The following is a 19,062-nucleotide window of genomic DNA, read 5'->3' on the forward strand; positions in this document are numbered from 1 at the left end:
AGCTTTGGAGACAGGTGATAGCAGGTAAATATGGTTTACAAGAAGGTGAATGGTTCGTGAGACATCGTTTACTTACAGAGCGTCGGCAATTTAGAAAGCGATAGCGAACACCAAGTAGCTTATTAGACAAGCGATTTCTTTCAGGCCTGGTAGAGGCAATTGGATCCCTTTTTTGCTGGATCCTTGGTGCAGTGACTAGTCGCTCCAAGCTCTTTTCCCAAGGATTGTCTGCCTTGCTCCCGACAGATTGGTAACATTAGCGGAGTGCTTCTCCTTTGTGGAAGGATCAGTAGTTTGGTCGCCCCCTTGCTGAAGGAATTTGTTAGAAGATGAGTTTGTCTCTCTTATGAGCCTCCTTAATAGCGTCAAGCCGTCTATAAGTGAAGAAGACTCGATGTATTTCAGTGAAGTCTTTGTTTCTTTTGGTCTTGGAGAATTCTACTTAGTCCATTCAGCCCCATCTTTTCCACTTATGGAGCTCTTCAAAGGGTGGTTGTCTTCGTGTGGCTCCTAGGTAGGGGAAGAGTTCTTGCAATGGACAACTTGTGGAGGAGGTCATTGGTCCTTCAGAATATGTCCTATGTAATTTGGGGGCACTGTTGCACAAATTAGGGAAGGTCTTATAGCGGTTTGTTGGGTGCTTTGGGGTGCGCAAAATGGCCACTACTTTCGAAATGAGAATGTATGAGGGAGGTTGTGTCTAGCTGGGCAATTTTTGTTAAATATGCCCATGGCGACTTTCTCTCTCTCTTTCATCTTAGTCTCTTATGCTCATGGCGGCTCTCTCTCTCTCTCTCTCTCTCTCTCTCTCTCTCTCTCTCTCTCTCTCTCTCTCTCTCTCACACACACACACACACACACACACACACATATATATATATATTAGATAAACCCACAAGGCAATAAGAGACCAAGAGTGTAAGAATAAGACTATAAGTCAATTTATTCTACACCTCTACTCATACATGTAACCAATGTTGTCATATGCGATTGCATAACTAATTATGCAGTCGCTATGCGGTTTGGGCCAAGTGCATCACATACGCCATCATGGCATAGCAATCTAGGGAGTATGCAATGGCATACTTTTGTATGCCATAAGTATGTGATGGCTTATGCGATTATACCATTGCATGGCATACTTCCCAACGGTCATATTTTTTTAATGTGGGGAGTTGGGACCTACTCTTTTTTTTTTTCCCAATTTAAGGCACTTTTGCCTATAAATAGGCACTCATATCCCATCCCCTCCCCCCCTCCAATTTTCAATATTCTAATCTCTCTCTCTCTCTCTCTCTCTCTCTCTCTCTCTCTCTCTCTCTAAACTCTCTTGACTTCTTAATCTCTCTTTTATAATATTACTCTCATTCTCTTATTCTCCTTTCTCAAACTCTCTTTCAAGTTTGAAGTTTGATCAAGTTTCAAGCTCGGGTCTTTAAATTTTTCAAGTTTCAACAATCAAGGATTCAAGAATTGAAGATTTAAATCAACAATCAAGTTTCAACTTTCAACAATCAAGTTACAAGAACAAGATTCTTCATCTCTTAGTGTAACTTGTTGATTGTTTTGTTATTATATAATATAATTAATAGATGGTCTAATAGTCAAACCACAATGAAATAAGTTTTAAAAAATTGCATTTTTTTCCATTTTTTAATGATTTTTTTTAATAAAAAAAGAAGGCCATCAGCGGTCAGCCTAACCGATCGCTTATATGATCACATAAGCGATTAACCGAAGCAGATGGCTTACGCAATTTGACAACATTGCATGTAACATACCTTGTCCAACCCACATTAGATGCCTGAGGGGTTGTAAATCCTCACCATCATTAAAATCATCATTCTGCATATCAATATTACCTGTCTTGCACATGCTCGATACAAAATTGCCAAGGAATTACATAATTCCCTAGTATTGCCAATAATATCCCATTGTATCGATGATATCAATATCGTGCAAGCTCGATACAAAATATTGCAAGATATGGTTTGGATTCCTTTGTACATTTCCTCAATATTGTTGATACATACAATACTTATTGATGATAATGAGGTAGAAAGGGAGATTAAAAAAGAAAAAAGAGGGGGGTTGATTTTCGAAAAGAATATTAAAAAAAATTCATCCTTTTCGAGGAATTTTCTTTTGGAATCTCTTCATCGGAGGATTTACGCAACTTCTATTGAGTTATTTCGAGATAAATCAAGCTTTAGGTGGTGAAGTCGGGATCCAAAAGTGAAACTAGCTATAACTTATCTGGTAAGAATTTTTTGTCAATTGTTTATACATGATGCTTTTATTTAGATTCGGTAGAAATAAGTTATTACTCCATTTTGATGCATGTTTTGCATGTGAAATAATAGATTTTATGCTCCAATTTTAAATTTGGGCAAAATGGAAGAAACTAGCGAAAATTAAAATATCTTCTATTTCACCCATTTAAATTGCAATTAGGCTATTAAAAAATTATATCACATTGCTTGTAGGCCGATCTACAAATTGGCAACAGTTCCTGAATTTTAAAAAAATATATATACACTTTTAATTAGAAATAGTGAAAATAATTAAAATTTCATTTTTTAAAGAATATGTTGATCAACTAACATTGGCAAATATAATTATACCATGAATTGGGCATAGATGATAGCACTGCTAATACGTGGAGCAAAAATACTATAGCCACCTATAGTTGAGATGGAAATGACAACTTGAGCCACCTCGTAACTCCTTATGAGTCTAAAGGCAAATGAGTTTTTCTTTCTTTCTTTTTGCTTACTAAATGTATTATTTGTGTTTTAGTACTTCAATTATATAATGTATTAATTATATAAACTCATTTTGGATATAATTGCATCACTTGCTTCTAACATCACATAGTTTACGACCTTATGAGAAGGAAACTTCTTGGTAATACTTGTTTTTCATAATGCTTCGAGTTCGAAGTGTGTAATCATGTCTTTTATAACATCTCCTCAAGGTTCATTAGAAAAATCCCTCATTTTCCTATTTTTTTCCCACAGACAACGTTACATTCCCCAATACATGTGATATTTCCCATGAGATGCCTGTAAATTTGTAAAAACATTGGGATATATTGTTTTTGTTTGTTAGTGGGCCTGTTGTTGGGTTTTAGTAGAGTTCAGGCCCATGAGTTACTCCTTTAAGTCATTGCTTAAGTAAGAGGGGTATTTATGTAATTTTCAACATATTGTTGGGAAGCCCTGGTAAAATAAGAGGCTTGGACTAAGTTTATATGTGTTGTGTGAATGATATTGACATGGATTCTAGTGATGATGGACCAAATCTTTTTTATGTGATGTTGTTCTAAATGTGTAGTTGATTGTGGTTCTCATTATTAAGTTAGCGATTTTCATATAAATGGAAGTCGGTAATGGGATAACTATGGAGCCTAAAGGTGTGGTTGTTGGACCCACAACACTTGAAGAAATGTTTGGATCTTCATTTAATGAAGATCCATGAGTTACTCCTTTAAGTCATTGCTTAAGTAAGAGGGGTATTTATGTAATTTTCAACATATTGTTGGGAAGCCTGGTAAAATAAGAGGCTTGGACTAAGGTTATATGTGTTGTGTGAATGATATTGACATGGATTCTAGTGATGATGGACCAAATCTTTTTTATGTGATGTTGTTCTAAATGTGTAGTTGATTGTGGTTCTCATTATTAAGTTAGTGATTTTCATATAAATGGAAGTCGGTAATGGGATAACTATGGAGCCTAAAGGTGTGGTTGTTGGACCCACAACACTTGAAGAAATGTTTGGATCTTCATTTAATGCATCAATAACGTATGTGAAGTTGAATGGGAAGTGGACTAAGTTAGTTGAGGTGTTCGTTTAGCCCGTGAAAATGATCAATTTCTCACGGAACCTAAACTTAAGGAATTTGATCCTAGATATAGACAATGGATGTGTGATGATGCTCAAATTCAATCATGGTTGTAGAATAGTATGGAACTTGAGGTGAGTTTCACTTTGGTGTTCTTAAATATGGAAAAAGATGTTTGTGATACTAGGAGGAAGATGTACTCCTCTAGAAAAAAATATTTCTCAAGCATATCAATTATACAAGGAGATCTTTTCATTAAAAATGGGGATAAGCCCCTCAGTGAATATTTTGCAAAATTGACTAGAATATGGGGAGTGCTTTCTATATATCATCCCATTACCTCTAATGTAAGTCTTACGAAGAGGCAATAGGAAGATATGAAAGTTATGAAAGTCATATGTGGATTTCCAAAAGAATACTAATCAATAAAAGATCATATTTGGGGAGGCGTATCCATTCCTTCAGTGACTAAAGTTTATACAAGGCTTCAGAGAGTGTCTCTTATTAACAAATCTAACAATACTCATGTTAATGCCTCTGATAGAACTACATTAGCCACTACATTTGGTTATTCTGGTCTATGTGGAGGCCATGGTGGTCGTTTTGGGCATGGTACTCCCCGTGGTGGCAGAGGCAGTAGATTCTAGGGGAAGGTAGAGGTGATCGTGGTGGTAGAAGAGACCATATGTATACTCATTATGGCTTGAAAAAATCATACTAAGGAGTTTTGTTGGGATCTTTGTGGAAAACCTCAATGGACAAATCAAGCATTTATGGTTAAGGATGCTTCTACAGGTGTAAAACCACTACTACTTCATCTAATATTGGTGGTGATTAGATTAGTGTTATACTATCACGGGTGGAATATGCGTGGTTTCTCTCATCTAGTAGCTCTACATCACATATGGTAGAACCAATACTTCTACTTCATTTAATACTGGTGGTGATTATATTAGTGTTACACTATCACGGGTGGAATATGTGCAGTTTCTCTCATCTAGTAGCTCTACATCCAATAATGCTTCTTCCACTTCTATGGCTATTTTAGCCCAGTCAAGTAAAGCATACCTCTTATCATCTTATTCTCATTCTTGGATCATCGACTCTAGGGCATTAGATCATATCTCCAGTAATTGCAATTCTTTTTCTTTCTTTGTCGTTTCTCATCAAATATGTATGTTACATTAGTTGATGGTACACCATCCACTATTGTCAGACTTAATACTGCTCAGCCTAATGCATCAGTGTCCTTGTCTTCTATTTTATATGCACTCAAATTTCCTGTCTTTTATTTGTACGTAAACTAACAAAGTGTTTAAATTGCTCCGGCTCCTTCTTTCCTTCTTATTATGTCTTTCAGGGACTCAAGATAGGCACAACGATTGGTGGAGGTTGTGAGAGGAATGGTCCGTCCTACTTGAAGAGAATCAGCAGGAGCAACAGCACTTCCTAAGGGTTAGACAATGTAACAGAATCGTCATTTAGATCAGCCATCTCCCAGAAACTACAGTCCGCCATTCTCTCTTCCAAAGGTTTCAGATTTGAAGTGTGAAGCATGTCAGTAAGTAAACATCACAGAGTCCATTTTACATCTATAACTTATTCAGGAGGTGATGTTCCGTTTAACTTAGTCCATTATGATGTATGGGGACCTGCTCAAGTCCCTAATCGTTATTATTGATGATTATTGTAGGATGACATCATTATATCTAATTAAGCATAGGTTGGAAGTCTTTCATGTATTTAAGAATTTTCATGATGAAATAAAAACTGAGTTTGGGGCTAAGTTGTGTGTGCTCAGATCAGATAATGCACTGGAATTTATTTCTTGGGATTTCAAAATCTATTTACAAAGTCAATATGCCATCCATCAGACTTCTTGTGCTTGTACACCTCAACAAAATGGTGTAGTGAGTATAAGAATAAACAGCTAGTTGAAGTTATTCATGCTTTGTTGTTAAAAATGAATTTCCCGCAATTTTTCTGTGGAGATGCAGCCTTTACTACGTGTCATTTAATCAACAAGATGCTTTCATTGGTCATAGATAGTAAAACGCCATTCTCATTGTTATTTCATGACCAATCAGCATTTTCTTTTCCTCCCAAAGTGTTTGACTATACTTTGTTCATATATTCGGATAAGGTCAAGATAAACTTGCGCCTCTTTCGGTTAAATGTGTTTTCATGAGATATTCTCATACTCAAAAGGGTTATTGATGCTATTCTCCAACACTTACGGAAGACTTTGTAACTGCTAATGTTATTTTATTTTATTTTTTGAAATGTCCCATTCTATAGTAAAAATGAGCATACTGTCAAAGCCACATTTGTGGAAGTTCAGTTGCCTATTATGTTTCCTTGATAATTTGATGTTGGAGTGTCACCACCATAGAAAGAGTTCATGCAGAAATATTATAGAAAAGGGATAAAAGATCAGGCATTACAAATTACTCCTCAATCTGCACAATCGGCTACTGCACCTACTAAGGTTTTTAGTTCTTCTTAGTATTTTGAGGTTGTTAATAATCTCCCTATTGTGATCCGAAAAGGTAAACGTCCTTATGTTACTCATCCAATCTTTGTCACCTTTCGCCACATGTCCATAAACTATCTCAAGTTTTCTCCTATTCTATTTGTTATCTCCATTCTTAAGTCAGTCCAGAGGCATTGTTTGATGAAAATTGGAAAAGAACTATGAATGAAGGGATGAAAGCCATGTACCCCAATGATAACTAGAACTGACTGATCTTCCATTGGGTAAGACTCCAGTCAAGAGTAGATAGGTTTACACCAGTGTTTTTAGAATCTTGTGATATCACCAATATATCCCACGATATAACTGTTATCTCAGTTGGGCGATACAAAACCTAGCTTTAATATTCCACGACATATTGAGTGGAGTAGTGCATTTATTGGTAATAATATTGTTTCATGGGCTCAAAAAGGCAACGAACTATTGTTAGATCTAGCATTGAGGCAGAATGATGGTCAGTGACTTGTGCTACTGCAAATTTTACATGGATAACTTGTCTGCCTCGTGAGCTACCTGTTTTCTCCGGGTACCAACCTCCTTTGTAATGACAATAATAGTGCTAATTAAATCATCACAGATTTTATGTTCATCTTCAAACAAATTTCATTGGATTTTATTATCAATTTATCCAGGAGATAGGAGCAAATGGTGATATCCATATTCTATGTTCTGTCAGAGTTCCCAAACTGCTTATGATCTCACCAAAAAACTAAGAACAGAGGCTAACAGCCACACCCAAATCCTCGAATACCCGAGACTCCCAACTAGATGTAAATGCATGTGAATCCTTCCCTCCCTCCACCTAGATCCACTAGTATCCAAGATTCCCAACCAGAACAGAGAATGTTGACAGCTCGTACCCAGATCCGTGAGTATCCATGACTGCCAACCAGATGTAAATCCATGTGGATGCTAACCACATCCCTCCCTCCCACCCACCCTCCCTCCCTACCTACCAGAGACTCCCAGTCCCAACCAGGTGTAAATGCATGTGGATTCTAACCAGATCCTTCCCTTCTACATGTGGATTCTAACCAGATCCTTCCCTTCTACATGTGGATCCCAGCCAGATCCCTCATATGTAGATGGAAGTCAAACCAGACTTGAGCCAGGTCTAGGCCAAAACAAGCATCAGCCCAACCCAGTTGAACTCCCAAGTCACTGTGATAATCAGTTGTTTGGCTCTAAATTTTATTCCATATATCGATATATAAGACAAATGGAGTCTTACATATACATCATTTCTCTATATTCCTGTTGGAAGCTAGACTGCCGAGAAGCAAAATATATATTTATACTAATCCAAGTACACTATTCCCGTGCAGTAGTTTGTTAAAGTAAATCTTATGGGGGATATTCCAGAAACCATCGGTGAAGCCAACAACATAACTAAACATAGAAGATATCAAGAATAAAACCACTATGATCAAACTGAGCTTTACCTCCACAGTCACAACCTAGAAGAATTTCAAAAGCTAACAAGCATCACTTACTAATTAGAGTTTACTTCTCGGGAGATAGCATATATTTCTCTTTTAAATATACTAAGCAAGAACAAGGAATAGAGAGAAAGCATATTGAAGAATTTTAGAATGGAATTACGCACCAATTTCCCGCTTTCCGAAAACCATTTACTGAATAATGAATGTGCATTAACTTCAACCAACTGACATTGTGAGTATCTGATTTGAGATCAATATAAAATCAAATAAAGCATGTAAAGTTAACACAATGCATTAAAACATAATACATATAAATTGTCCAATTAGTCACCAATTAACATAGTTCCCATGAACAAACCTGCAGCTGAAACGTATTGAAAGTTTCTGAGCCAACGCTTTACATAAAGATGTCTTTCCAGTTCCTGGGGGTCCATGTAAAAGGATTATGCTGAAAAAATAAATACATAATGTTAAAGCCCCTTGATTTACATTGATACACCATCCTCTAAAGGCTCGAGCTTTTAGAGCAAGTGGTGATTTGACACATAAAATCAGCCAAATAAACAGGACTGATAAAGATGAATTGCACAACTACAAAGGTAAATGATCAAATTGTAGGCTTTTGATTCTCACTATCACATAAAATCAGCCACGACTGAAACAGGACTGCCATCAATGAATTGCACAAGTACATTATAAATTGATAGCCTTTTTTAATTTCACTATCATGTAAAACAGAGTGTAAAAGTTCCATATGCATTCCAAGCAATCGACTGAGCACTCAAGTGGTACCAGTACGGTCACGCACTCCAGTGGTAGCAGTACCACTGTAAGCATAGGGCAGACGTGGGGTCCATGTCATGTATTCACACTATCTATCAAATGGGACCCTCTTAAACCCTTGTTAAAGCTGATTAATATGGGCTGTATGAACATACAGCCCACCCAATCCACTGTTTCTATTCTTTAGTTCCTCTCCTTGTGAGCAAATTCACGCTTTTGACTTGCTCGACGAAGAGGGAAGATTGACTCCCGAAGATAGAAAAGGGATGATGTCTTGCTGGCCTATGTTAGTCAGGCCAAGGAGGAGGAAATCAAATGGCGGCAAATATTAGGGCGGTGTGGCTAAAAGCTGGGGATAAAAACACGTGTTTCTTCCACAGTATAGCCAGCGCACAGTCCTGTGCTGACAAAATTTCTTCCGTTGAAGTAGATGGTTCCCCTACTTTGGACAAAACTAAGATATGTGATGCTATTGTATCCTTCTACAAGAAGCTATTAGCGGAAGAGAAGTGGAACAGACGGATGTTGGATTTCCTGGATTTCAAGAAGTTATCTAATGAGGTTGCAGCTGATTTGGAAAAGCTGTTTTCCGAAGAATTGAAGGCGACTATTGCCTCTATGTGCGGTGACAAGGTGCCTGGCCCAGATGGATTCCCAATCCTCTTTTTCCAAAAGTTCTGGCACATTCTTAGGAAGGACATTATGGATTTCATCACCGAGTTTTGGGAAAGAAGTCGTCTACCTACTGAACTGAGGGCTTCTTTTATTGCTCTTATCCCCAAAATTCAAGGAGTGGAGCAGTTGAAGGACTTCAGGTTGTTAAGTTTGACTGGGAGCCCATACAAGATTTTGGCTAAGACACTTGCTTCCAGGTAGATAGATTTTAGATAGCTCTCTTATTGCCCATGAATGTATTGATTCTAGACACGGGGGCATGGAGGCAGGTCTATTGTGCAAGTTGGACCTCGAGAAGGCGTATGATCATGTCAATGGGGACTTCCTCGACTATATGATGGAGAGGCTAGGTTCTGATGCCAAACGGAGGGGATGGATCAAGGCTTGTATCCAATCCACGTCTTTTTCTGTTTTAGCTAATGGTGCACCAAAAGGTTTTTTCAAAGCTTCTTGTGGCCTAAGGCAGGGAGATCCATTATCACAGTACTTATTTGTGGTGGTTGGCGAAGCTCTAAGCAGAATGCTATCCAGAGGGGCTGATAATGGCTTGTTCTCAAGCTTTCATATGGCAAGGGTTGGAAATCAGATCACACAACTCCAATATGTAGATGACACGTTGCTTTTTTGTGAAGCGAAGGAAGATGTGGTGGATAGCTTAAGGAAAATTCTGGTGTGTTTCGAGCAATGTTGTCAAATTGCATATGCCTATGCGCATATGCGATCGCACAATCACATATGTGACAGCATTTTTTTATTTTTTTAATTAAAAAATCAAAAAATATGGAAAAATTCAAAATATATATAAGAAATTAAGGGTAACTTTGCTAAGTTAATAGATAACTAATTTTACATATTTAAAATATATTTGAGACAAATAAAATCAATTAAACAATGAAGTAAACATCAAGTGCTTGAATCTTGATCTTCCAACTTCCATGAGGGAATGAAGGGGGAAAAGAGAGGGAGAGAGAGAGAGAGAGAGAGAGATTAAGACCACTTAGAATTAAGAAATGTAAGAGAAGAAGAGAGTAGGAGAGTTTTGGAGTGAGAATATTGCAAATGAGGGAGGTTTGGAAGCCTTTTTATAGGCAAAAGGTTGTTTTTTTTACCCAAAAAAAAAACAAATGTGCCAACCATTGGCCAATATGCAATCATGTATGTTGTATGCTATCGCATACATCGCATATGCAATCGCATATTTTCGCATATGTGCCAGATCGCATATGCGACCTGCATATGAATATGCGCATATGCAGTCGCACATGACAACAATGGTTTGAGGCAACAACAGGGTTAAAGATTAACGTGACGAAGTCTGAAATGCTTGGAGCGCACATTGAAGGGGAGGAGCTCAACCGATTTGCTGCCATTTTTGGGTGCAAAACGGGTGCCTTCCCTTCATCCTATTTGGGTCTTCCTTTGTGTATAGGGAAGCCAGCTAAGCATTTGTGGAATAAGGTGATCGAAAGAATCGAGCAGAAGCTAGCTTCTAAAAGCGTTAGGGTTTGTCTCGGCCGGTTGACTATACTTGAATCAGCTTTCTCCAATATGCCAATTTACTTCTTATCGTTATTTAAATGTCCTAGATTAGTGTTGGAAAGGCTAGATAAGTTGAGGAGAAATTTTCTTGGTCAGGAGCTAGCGAAAAGAGAAAGTTCCATATTCTAAAGTGGAAGGAAGTGTGCAAGTTGGTTCAAGAGGGTGGGTCTAAAGCAGTCGGAGGCCATGAACATTGTGTTGCTTGGGAAGTGGATTTGGAGCTTTGGAGTAGAAGAAAGGAGATTGTGGAGAGAGGTGATAACGAGCAAGTATAACACGCAGGAAGGTGGGTGGTTTGTGAGAAAACCTTCGCTATATAGGGCGTTCGCAATCTGGAAGGCGATAGCAAGGGCAGAGCACACGATCAAGTGTGGAATCTCTTTCAGGTTGGGTAGAGGTAATCAAATTCGATTTTGGATCAATCGATGGTGTGGCAACCAAGCTCTTCAGACCATTTTCTCGAGGAGAGCCCTGTTAGCTATTGATAGATTTGTCTGGGTGACCAACTGTTTTTCCTTAGTTCAGGGATCGGTCGTGTGGGTCCTACCTTGCCGTGGGGATTTGTCAGAAGAAGAAATTGATGAAGGGGTTGCGCTCTTGGACATCCTTAAGAATGTCATACCCAAAGTTAATGATAGTGATCATATCTATTGGTTTAGGCATCGGACGGGGATCTTTTTGGTGAAGTCTCTCTCTATAAGCTTATTATTGAGGTTCATATTCTGTCAAGCTCACCTTTCCCCTATCTTTTCTGGCATTATGGAGCTTCCCCTAGGGTGACAGCTTTTATGTGGCTTCTTGGGCAGGGAAAGATTCTCAACATATACAACTTGCAGAAGAAATCTATGGTTCTCCCTAACATTTGCCTCATGTGTATGGCTGATGGGGAGTCGGTCGACCATTTGTTTATCCATTCTTCCTTCACCCACCAAGTTTGGAATCACTTCTTCAACGGGATGCAAGTGGCTTGGGTTATGCCAAGTTTTGTTAGTGATTTCACTTGGGCTTGGCATGGCGGTGTAGGTGCTAGTTGTAGGAAGTCATCTTGGAGATTGCTCCTCATGGCAATTTTTTTGGGTTATTTGGGGAGCCTGAAATGGGTGGTGTTTTGATAACAAGAATGCAGGCCCTGAAGAAGTCATTTGTAAAGTGCAAAGTTTCATCTTTAGTTTAGTGTCGTGTGCTTAGAACGCTTTGGGCAGTACTCTTTTCTTTTTGTTGTGGGGGTTGTATTCTTTGATTGTTTCAACAGCGTTTCAATAAAATTTTGTTCTCTCAATATATATATATATATATATATATATATATTCTCAGGGGCTTATATTATAAATTGTACAAAGTGAGGAATATTCTTTCTATTTTGCTTTTATGAGTTGAGTAAAGAAAGCAGGAGGGTGGGGATGAAAAACCCTCACCTCTCTTTTCCTCTATTCCATTCTTTTCTTCTCTCTTCTCTTTACTCTTTTCTTTCTCTTTTATCACAAACTTTCAAACCTCCAGCATCCAAAAACCATCTTAATACAAAAGTAATGTGGGCCATAGAAAAGTGAATAAGCTAGGAGGGAACACCAACCTTTGGATTTCAAAGGGGCCCACCTGAGTATCAAAACAACCTGAATATTGTCCTGACCCATCATCTGTATTAGTTTAAGGGTATAAACATCCTTGACTACATACACACACACACACACACACAAAAAAACAGTGAGACCCCTACGCTAATCAATGGTGGGAGTTCCCTCCCAATATGCTCCCTGTGATGTGGCCCCTTTGAATTTTGGATCAGGCTGATTTTTTGGACCTTGTGGTTTTCTAAGCTGAAGCATGTTATGGACAGGTTAGATTGTGTGAATACATCACTAGGCCCCACATTTGCCCAGTACCACTGTATGCTTATGGTGGAAACAGTACCACTGGAGCGCACCCCAAAAACTAATTCAAGCATCCACTAACTATTTAGTTAAAACTAAGTTAAACTACCAATGCGAATTGTAAAAGGTATGAATGTCAGCCTGAGGCCTCAAAAACAATACCATAAGAAACCCAAAAATCAACCTATCAATTGACATGTTACAAAAATTTTAAAAATTTTATATAAATATTTGAATTCCATAACATATTTTCACTATATACGTAAACCAATTTAAAATAGTAAAAAGAAAAGTAGAGTAGAATACCAAGGATTTGGAGGCATTTGAGTGATCCACCAAATCAATGACACTATTCATCCGAATTTAGTTTTAATTTTTCATCAAATTTCTTACAAGGAATGATGTCAAATGCTTATGGATATGCATTAGTGGGATGAATCCCACGGATCACATGAATTTCTGACCGTTTTGGGGGCATTCGAGTAGTCCAAATCGCCGACACATCATCTGAATTTAATGTTAATTTTTCTTCAAATTTCTTTGGGGGAATGATATCAAACACTTGGGGATATGCATTAGTGGGATGAGTTTCATAGGTTACATGAATTAAGGGCTTTTGGGGGGCATTCGAGTGGTCCCAAATTGACCTGACACTATTCATCCGAATTTAAATATAAATCAGCTAGAAAAATGTTGATGGAGAAGTGGTAACATTTATTTTGTATGTGCCACACACTATATCGGCCTTAACTAGAAAATATTGGAAAGAAGAAAATGTTGCAAAATTTGATTAAAAAAGGAAAATAAGACATAACATTCATCTATAATCAAAACCAAGTAGTCGCCATAATAAAAAAATTCACGAAAGGGAGAGAGTTTCTTAGGCCTGAGGCAACTTGATTTGCCATAAATTTTATTGCCCTTGAGAGTTTAAATGAGCATAGGAAAGAGTTAAGAGAAATGTTTACTTCCTAGGAGTAGCTCAACACAAAGCATAGGTCATAGACACCGATTGAAGTTGTGGAGACTATAAGAGAACAAATATTAAATTTTGGAAAAAAGTCTGAAACATCCTCAAGATAATGGAACTACTAATGTGAGTCCTTGTAGAATCCGACGAGATACCTACCATAGGCTTCCTTTATAAAGCCATAGATATAGAGAAGCTTACTATTCGTCATGATTGTGAGAACTAAAAAAAAAGGATTGTTGGAAAGTGACCAACAACCGTTGGACAAATAATATAATAGTGATGCACAGTATCTATTACTCTTACTCTAATAATGTCTGATGGGGAAATCAGAAGGCCTACTCGAGTATACCAGAGGCGGAGGCGACCACCGACATCAGCGCAGCCCTCTTTGTGGATGGGAGACGAGTTCCAAATGGGGCCCATCAGACCACTCTGAAGACCCCACATGCATTGGACATGCATCAAGAAGACCCCACATTGAGATGATGCATATAGGCTGCTTATAAGACATTTTTAGGTTCTTATTTTCGTGTCGATCCGACCATTGGATCTTATCGATCGGACCATCGGGCCACGAAATATTTCAGACCTAGGCCACTTATACCCTGATCTTGCTTTATTTATGTTTTTTTGTTATTTTAGGATTTATTAGACAGTTGAGATTGCACTTAGGTATTTTAGTGTACTTATTTTGGATAATGGGCCATAACACTTAAGTGGATGGCAATTTTGTAACTTTTGGTGTTTTTGATATATAAACAAGAGAGGGGGACGACCAACCCTCATGGCGTTTTGAGTAAAAGAAAACAAAAGACTTAGTCTCTGTTAAGAAAAGCCCTTCTTCATCTTCCTTTAGGGTTAGTGAGAAAACCCTCCCTTCCAATCGGATTGTGGATGGGCTAAAAGATTGTTTGGTGGTGGACTCCTCCAAAGTTCTCTCCTTCCTCTTTCTCTTCTCCAACAAGGTACACAACTCTCTTCACTTTTCTTCTTCTTCCTTTTTTTACAACTCCTCTAAAACCAAAATCCTTTCATCTTACATCCATTTTTTTACATTTCCCCATCAATCCCATCAAAACCCAACCATCCATTGAACCCACACGCACGTTTGTACGTGCATCCGTACGGACCAACCTTACGGACAGTTGTATGTCCGTACGGATAGCCCTATCCCCTCCTTTTTTACATCTTCTTTCTCCTTACATCATCCTCTACACCCTTTTGCTAACCCTAGCATCTTAAACCCAAAACCCTAATCCCCAATTTCCTAAAACCCTAAATCCCAAAGTCTCTAATTCCCAAAATCTCCAAACCTCAATTCCCGATTCCCAAAACCCCCTTTAAAAAATCTGACTTTCAAACAAACCCATTTTCCCCAAATCTGATTTTTATACTGCCATTGTTTGTTCATGTGAATGTTGTCCTATCTATGCTAGATTGGAAGTCCCAACTTCCAAGTCGGCCACTCTTGTTATATTTTATACTTTCATGCACCGTGTATGTGATAGCCTAGGTCCATTGAGTGGTTAATCTGAATTTTCATAACTTACAATATGCACGTGCTTGATTTTACTTGTTGAGCGCTTAAAGTGATATGTAGCTTTATCTCACATCATTCATCCTAAGCTAGTTTCACTCATCCTACATCAAATTTGGTATCAAAGCAAGGTTCTAGCATAGGTTAGGGTTCCTCATTCGAACCTAGAGTTGTTAGGTGCATTTAGAATCTACGAGCATCCCATTGCATGCCTAGATTAATATTGCATTGAGCATCATCAAATCCGAATTTTTTTAGAGTCATATTTAGGTGGCGTCAAATCTGAATTTTGCATTACATTCATCATATAGTCCATATAGAGTCTAGGGGGTCTTTCCTCATGGTCGTTTAGTATATTCAAACGCGAACAGGTTGTGGTTTTAGTCTATTCCCCATCATGAACCCGGATCAAATTGTCAAGGCTCTCAAAAAGATTAACTGCCATCTGACAGCCATTGAGACACACAATAGGACCACTGTCGCACATTTGACTGCTGCAACCAGCATATCACGCGGCTATATGCTACCTCTCACGGTACCCCCATCACTGGGGAATTACACCAATTTAGGCAGGAAAACCAGCAGACGAGAACTCATTTGAACAAGGTCCAGTCCCAATAGAACATACAAGGGGTCGGACTAGAAACTTTGGTCATGGAGTAGGTCATGTAGGATCACGCGCCCACGCGCCCCGTAGAGAGTCATGGGATCATTACGACCCCGAGGACAGGGTTATGAAGAGCGTCAAAGTCGATGCTCCCAACTTTGATGGCCGCTTGAACCCGAAGGATTTCTTTGACTGGCTAGTCGATATGGACCACTTCTTTGAGTGGCATGACATGTCAGATCGTCATCGAGTAAGTTTCACAAAGATGAAATTGATGGGTCAAGCCAAGCTATTCTGGACCAATACAGAACGAAAGGCTAAGCAGCATGGAGATGAGCCCATTACATCATTGGTTGAAATGAAAGAGGTCCTTAGAGAAAAATATCTCCCACTTTCCTACCATGAGCGTCTTTTGGACTAGTGGCAGTCCTTGAGGCAAGGGTCAATGCCTATCTCAGATTACATCGCCAAGTTTAAGGAATATATGATGCGATATGACATCAATGAGCACCCTTCAGTGACCCTATCTTGTTTTAAGACGGGCCTTCGGGCTGACAATAGGCATGAGTTCATCTCTCATGATGTTGGTACACTAGAGGAGGCCTACCCTAAGATCTTGAGCGATACCTAGGACAACCAACCATGAAGCAATTTGGGGCTAGGGATTCCAGTGGTAGGGTTACTCCTCAGGGAGTCAAACCTGACCCTGGGAGCCAGACTAAGGTCCCATCTGGTGGTCCCACCTATAACAAAGATGTTAAAGGTAAAGGGTCTAGCAAGCACTAGTTCAGAGGGAAGCGAGCACATGCAGTGTTACCATTGTACTAGCTATAGTCACCTCACAAAGGAATGCCCGAACAAAGAAAAAGGTAAAGCTCTTATGATAGATGAGGGGCAGATGAGGATGCCCAGAGCGATTGCGATGTAAAGGACCATGAGCTTGACATTAGTGCTAGTGATGAGGAGTTTGGTGAGCAGGAGACCCCGACGCTCACACCCAGGTTTTAGATGCCACAGATTGCCCCTTACTCCGAGGCCACTGACCCAGCGAAGCATCTGGAATCTTTCAGGGCATGGATGGAGCTTCAGGGTGAATCAACAGCAGTAATGTGTCGAGCCTTCTCTTTACCCTTAACCGGAGCAACCCGGAAGTGGTTTCGACAGCTCAAACCACGATCCATCAGCTCATTCACCCAGCTCAGCAAAGCGTTCATCACCAACTTCGTCGGAGGGAAAGAAAGGTCGAAGCCAGCGACTCACCTCCTCACCATTATCCAAAAGGATAATGAGCTGCTGAAGGATTACATCAAGCGCTTTAACCTGGAAGCAATGCAAGTGGAGGGTTATTCAGATCAGATCGTCCTCGCTACTATGATGGCCGACCTGAGGGAGGGGAGGTTCCTCTTTTTGCTCAGCAAGAATCCCCCCACGACTCTGGTCAACCTCCTCAACCTAACTCAGAAGTACTCCAATGTCGAAGAGCACTTCAACTCGCGAAAGGCTACGAGGAATGGAGGAAGCTCAACCAGGCAGAAACAGCCCAAAGAAGAACGGATATTTGATCATGGCAACAAGCAATGGAGAGATGGCGACTCAACCAGGGGGCAACGACTGAGCAAACGAAAACGAAAGCAGGTTCAGCTCTTATACTCCCCTCAACGCCTTGCCCGAGCAGGTCCTTATGGAAGTTCGGGATAAGCGACTCTTCAAATGGTCGAACAAAATGAAGACCGATGCTGATAATTGGGATAAACGGAAATAATGTCACTTCCACCGCAACCACGGCCATTCTACTAGCGACTGCTTCGACCTAAAAGAGGAGATCGAAGCCCTGATCCGCAACGGGCATTTGCAAGAATATGTCAACAAGAGAGAAGAATGGGCAGATCGGAAGAACGAACAGCCCATCAACAACAAAGCTACCGGAGAAATCTGCACCATCTTCGGCGGACCTGCTGGAGGAGGAGACTCGAAGCAAGCACAAAGAGCCAGCGAGTAGCATCCTGAGAACTGACCTTCATGGAAGAGGACGCCCGAGGTGTCCACCACCCCCACGACGACGCACAGGTATTGACCATGACTATAGCCAACCGCAAAGTGTTTCGAATACTGGTGGACACCGGCAGCTTGGCCGACATCTTCTTTGTCAAAGACTTCGACAAGATGGGAGTCAGGAGGTCCCAACTCCAACCTGTCAAAACTCCTTTGCTCAGGTTTGCAGGAGACCGAATCACCTCCGAAGGATCCATACGGCTCTCAGTCACGATGTGAGAAAGACAAAACCAGACAACAACTATAATCGACTTTCTTGTAGTCGACTGCCCATCTGTCTACAACGTTATCCTCAGACGACCATCCCTCAACACTTTACAAGTAGTAGTGTCGACGTATCATCTCGCAATAAAATTCCCGACCGAGCATGGAGTTGGGCAGGTCAAGGGAGACCAGCAGGAAGCCCGTTAGTGTTACTCCATGGCACTAAGAACACAGCATCACACAATGGCCATCACCTCCCTTGATCCTCGGGAGGACTCATTCGAAACAAGGTGTCCGATGGAGGACCTTGTAACCATCCCACTTAACGAATCAGACCCAACCCAAATAGTACAGGTCAGCTCATCGCTAACTCTAGCTCTGCGGGATGAGATCATGGATCTCCTCCGACAACACGCTGATACAAGACATGAAAATTAAATATGATATGCAAGATCTCAGCCTTTAGATTATACTAATTCAGAAACAATCACATAAAATTCAACATCCTACACAAAAGTTCAAACATTCAAGCAATGGGAATCTGTGTAAGTCCAGGCCTACACAGGCTAGGGCTGGATCAGTAAAATTATGGACCAAAAGATACTCAAAGAGAAGTAAAAAATCATCCACATATGCACAGCAATCAGTCCCTAATCCAAGGGATTCACCAATTCCAATTCAGAGAACCCTAGGGTAAGAAAAGGGGCAAATCAATTGAAAGTAATGCAATCTAAGGTTAGGGTTGGGGAGGATAAGTATGAGAGGAGTAAAATTGAATGAAATCTGAACCTAGAGATGGTCCCCGCACGCGGACAGCGGGCCAAGCCTGTCACATGTGCGCAGGGGTCTAGCCGCACGTGCGAGGGGGTGCCGAACACAAAAAGCGCCTCCTTGGCTCTAGTCAGCCAGGGGAGGGCTTCAAAACCCCTAAGTTTCATGTCGATCGGATATGCGGTCTGTGCGTGGGGCTCCGCCGAAGTTTCAGCCCTCCTGCAGGGC

The 19,062-nt window shown here is 40.0% G+C and overlaps 1 protein-coding gene across 1 annotated transcript in view; it reads right to left on the minus strand.

Annotated features, from left to right (window-relative positions):
• The window catches only part of LOC131239842 (pachytene checkpoint protein 2 homolog), an 86,343-nt gene that overhangs the window by 39,939 nt on the left and 27,342 nt on the right, over positions 1-19,062 (minus strand). Inside the window, exons 7-8 of the mRNA XM_058237726.1 lie at positions 8,181-8,270; positions 7,987-8,062 (exon numbers count right to left, since the gene is read on the minus strand). Of these exons, the coding sequence (XP_058093709.1) occupies positions 7,987-8,062; positions 8,181-8,270 (166 nt within the window). The remainder of the gene's footprint in view (positions 1-7,986; positions 8,063-8,180; positions 8,271-19,062) is intronic.

This window comes from Magnolia sinica, chromosome 3, assembly GCF_029962835.1.
Source record: "Magnolia sinica isolate HGM2019 chromosome 3, MsV1, whole genome shotgun sequence".
In the NCBI taxonomy this organism is placed as follows: Eukaryota; Viridiplantae; Streptophyta; class Magnoliopsida; order Magnoliales; family Magnoliaceae; genus Magnolia; species Magnolia sinica.